General features: G+C 41.8%; 1 protein-coding gene across 2 annotated transcripts in view; it reads left to right on the plus strand.

Moving 5' to 3' along the window:
* The first annotated feature begins 340 nt into the window (after positions 1 to 340).
* LOC107722320 (SUN domain-containing ossification factor) overlaps positions 341 to 1279 on the plus strand; it is a 10923-nt gene continuing 9984 nt past the window's right edge. For both annotated transcript variants that reach the window (XM_016530631.1, XM_016530632.1), the window contains exon 1: positions 341 to 879. In XM_016530631.1, coding sequence (XP_016386117.1) covers positions 830 to 879 — 50 coding nt within the window. In that variant the 5' untranslated portion in view covers positions 341 to 829. The remainder of the gene's footprint in view (positions 880 to 1279) is intronic.

A 1279-nucleotide genomic window follows, 5' to 3' on the forward strand; every position in this document is an offset into this window, starting at 1 on the left:
ATGATATTAGATGTTATTGTAGTACCAATGAAACTCTGATTTAATATTGTAGTGTGACATTCATAAGTGTCTTTTTCAAACGTTTTAAGTGATATTTGGAATTTGTTGAACTGCAATTCAAAGAAAAAGATGTTACGGTAGTGGTGATGATGATACTAAAATATGGTACATTATGTTAATCCATATATGTTAATAGGCACTAATTTCATACTTGTTAAAGTACAAATAGATCACTAAGCTATGCTAATTCATTAGCAAAACAGACGCTAACAGCAGATGGCGGGAGAGCCGGTGACGTCATTCCGCCAGTAACCGGAAGAGAACCGGAAAAACAGGAAGCGCGAAACTGCATCTGAAATGGGCGGGACAGTTGGTGTGTACGATGGGTTTGAAATAATATTTCTCCAGTTCTCTTAGGGTCTGGACTGTGTTTTCAGTTGTGTTAGTACCATTGTTTAGCTCTAGAATATTTCCCACAGACTAACGAAGCAGCGCTTTGACTGCGCGGTCACGTGATGCTTGTTATTTTCCTCAGCGCTGGTGAAGATGATTAATCACGGCATCTCTCTCATCGTGTTATTGAGACTGAGGCGGATCTTCATTTGTATTTCAGGCACTAAATGATAATGATGTGTAGTTTATTGACGCCTCGCATAAGACAAACAGCGTGTGTGTGAGATGCAGCTGCGTGGTCGGTGTAAAGTCCATCGTGTTGCGGGCGAGGCGTCGTTTATTATCGCGATCGTTTGTCGTCGTTCGTCGTTTCTGGTAGTTTGAGGACAGCGGAACAAACACAAGGCGGAACGATGCGTCTCTCGGCCGGTGGAGGATGAAGCTCCCGCTGCTGCTGCTGTGTTCAGTGTCGGGACTCTGCTACTGGTGCGTGACTGATTCACTGTCGAATATAATCTGATTATGTTTATGAATGTGTATGATCATCAGTAGAGTTAGACAGACAGGCCGCAGATTTGTTTCTTTACTCTCTGAGTTCATTTAACCATCGCAGCTCATGAAGTGTTGTGTTTATATTCTGTGTTTATGTAATACACAACTAATAGAGCGAGCTCTTTCGGACACGTGATCAAAAGAACTTAAAATAATGCCATGGTACACTTTAAATAACATAGTAGATGAATATGGTAGCCATTCAGTGCGTGGTTTCTATCACAACACCTGCTTGTGTGTGTGTGTGTGTGTGAGTGTGTGATATTCTGTGTGTGTGTGTGTGTGATATTGTGTGTGTGTGTGTGAGTGTGTGTTTGTGTGTGTCACCGATATT

The sequence above is a fragment of the Sinocyclocheilus rhinocerous genome, unplaced genomic scaffold (assembly GCF_001515625.1).
Source record: "Sinocyclocheilus rhinocerous isolate Xijiao unplaced genomic scaffold, SAMN03320098_v1.1 scaffold4319, whole genome shotgun sequence".
NCBI lineage: Eukaryota > Metazoa > Chordata > Actinopteri > Cypriniformes > Cyprinidae > Sinocyclocheilus > Sinocyclocheilus rhinocerous.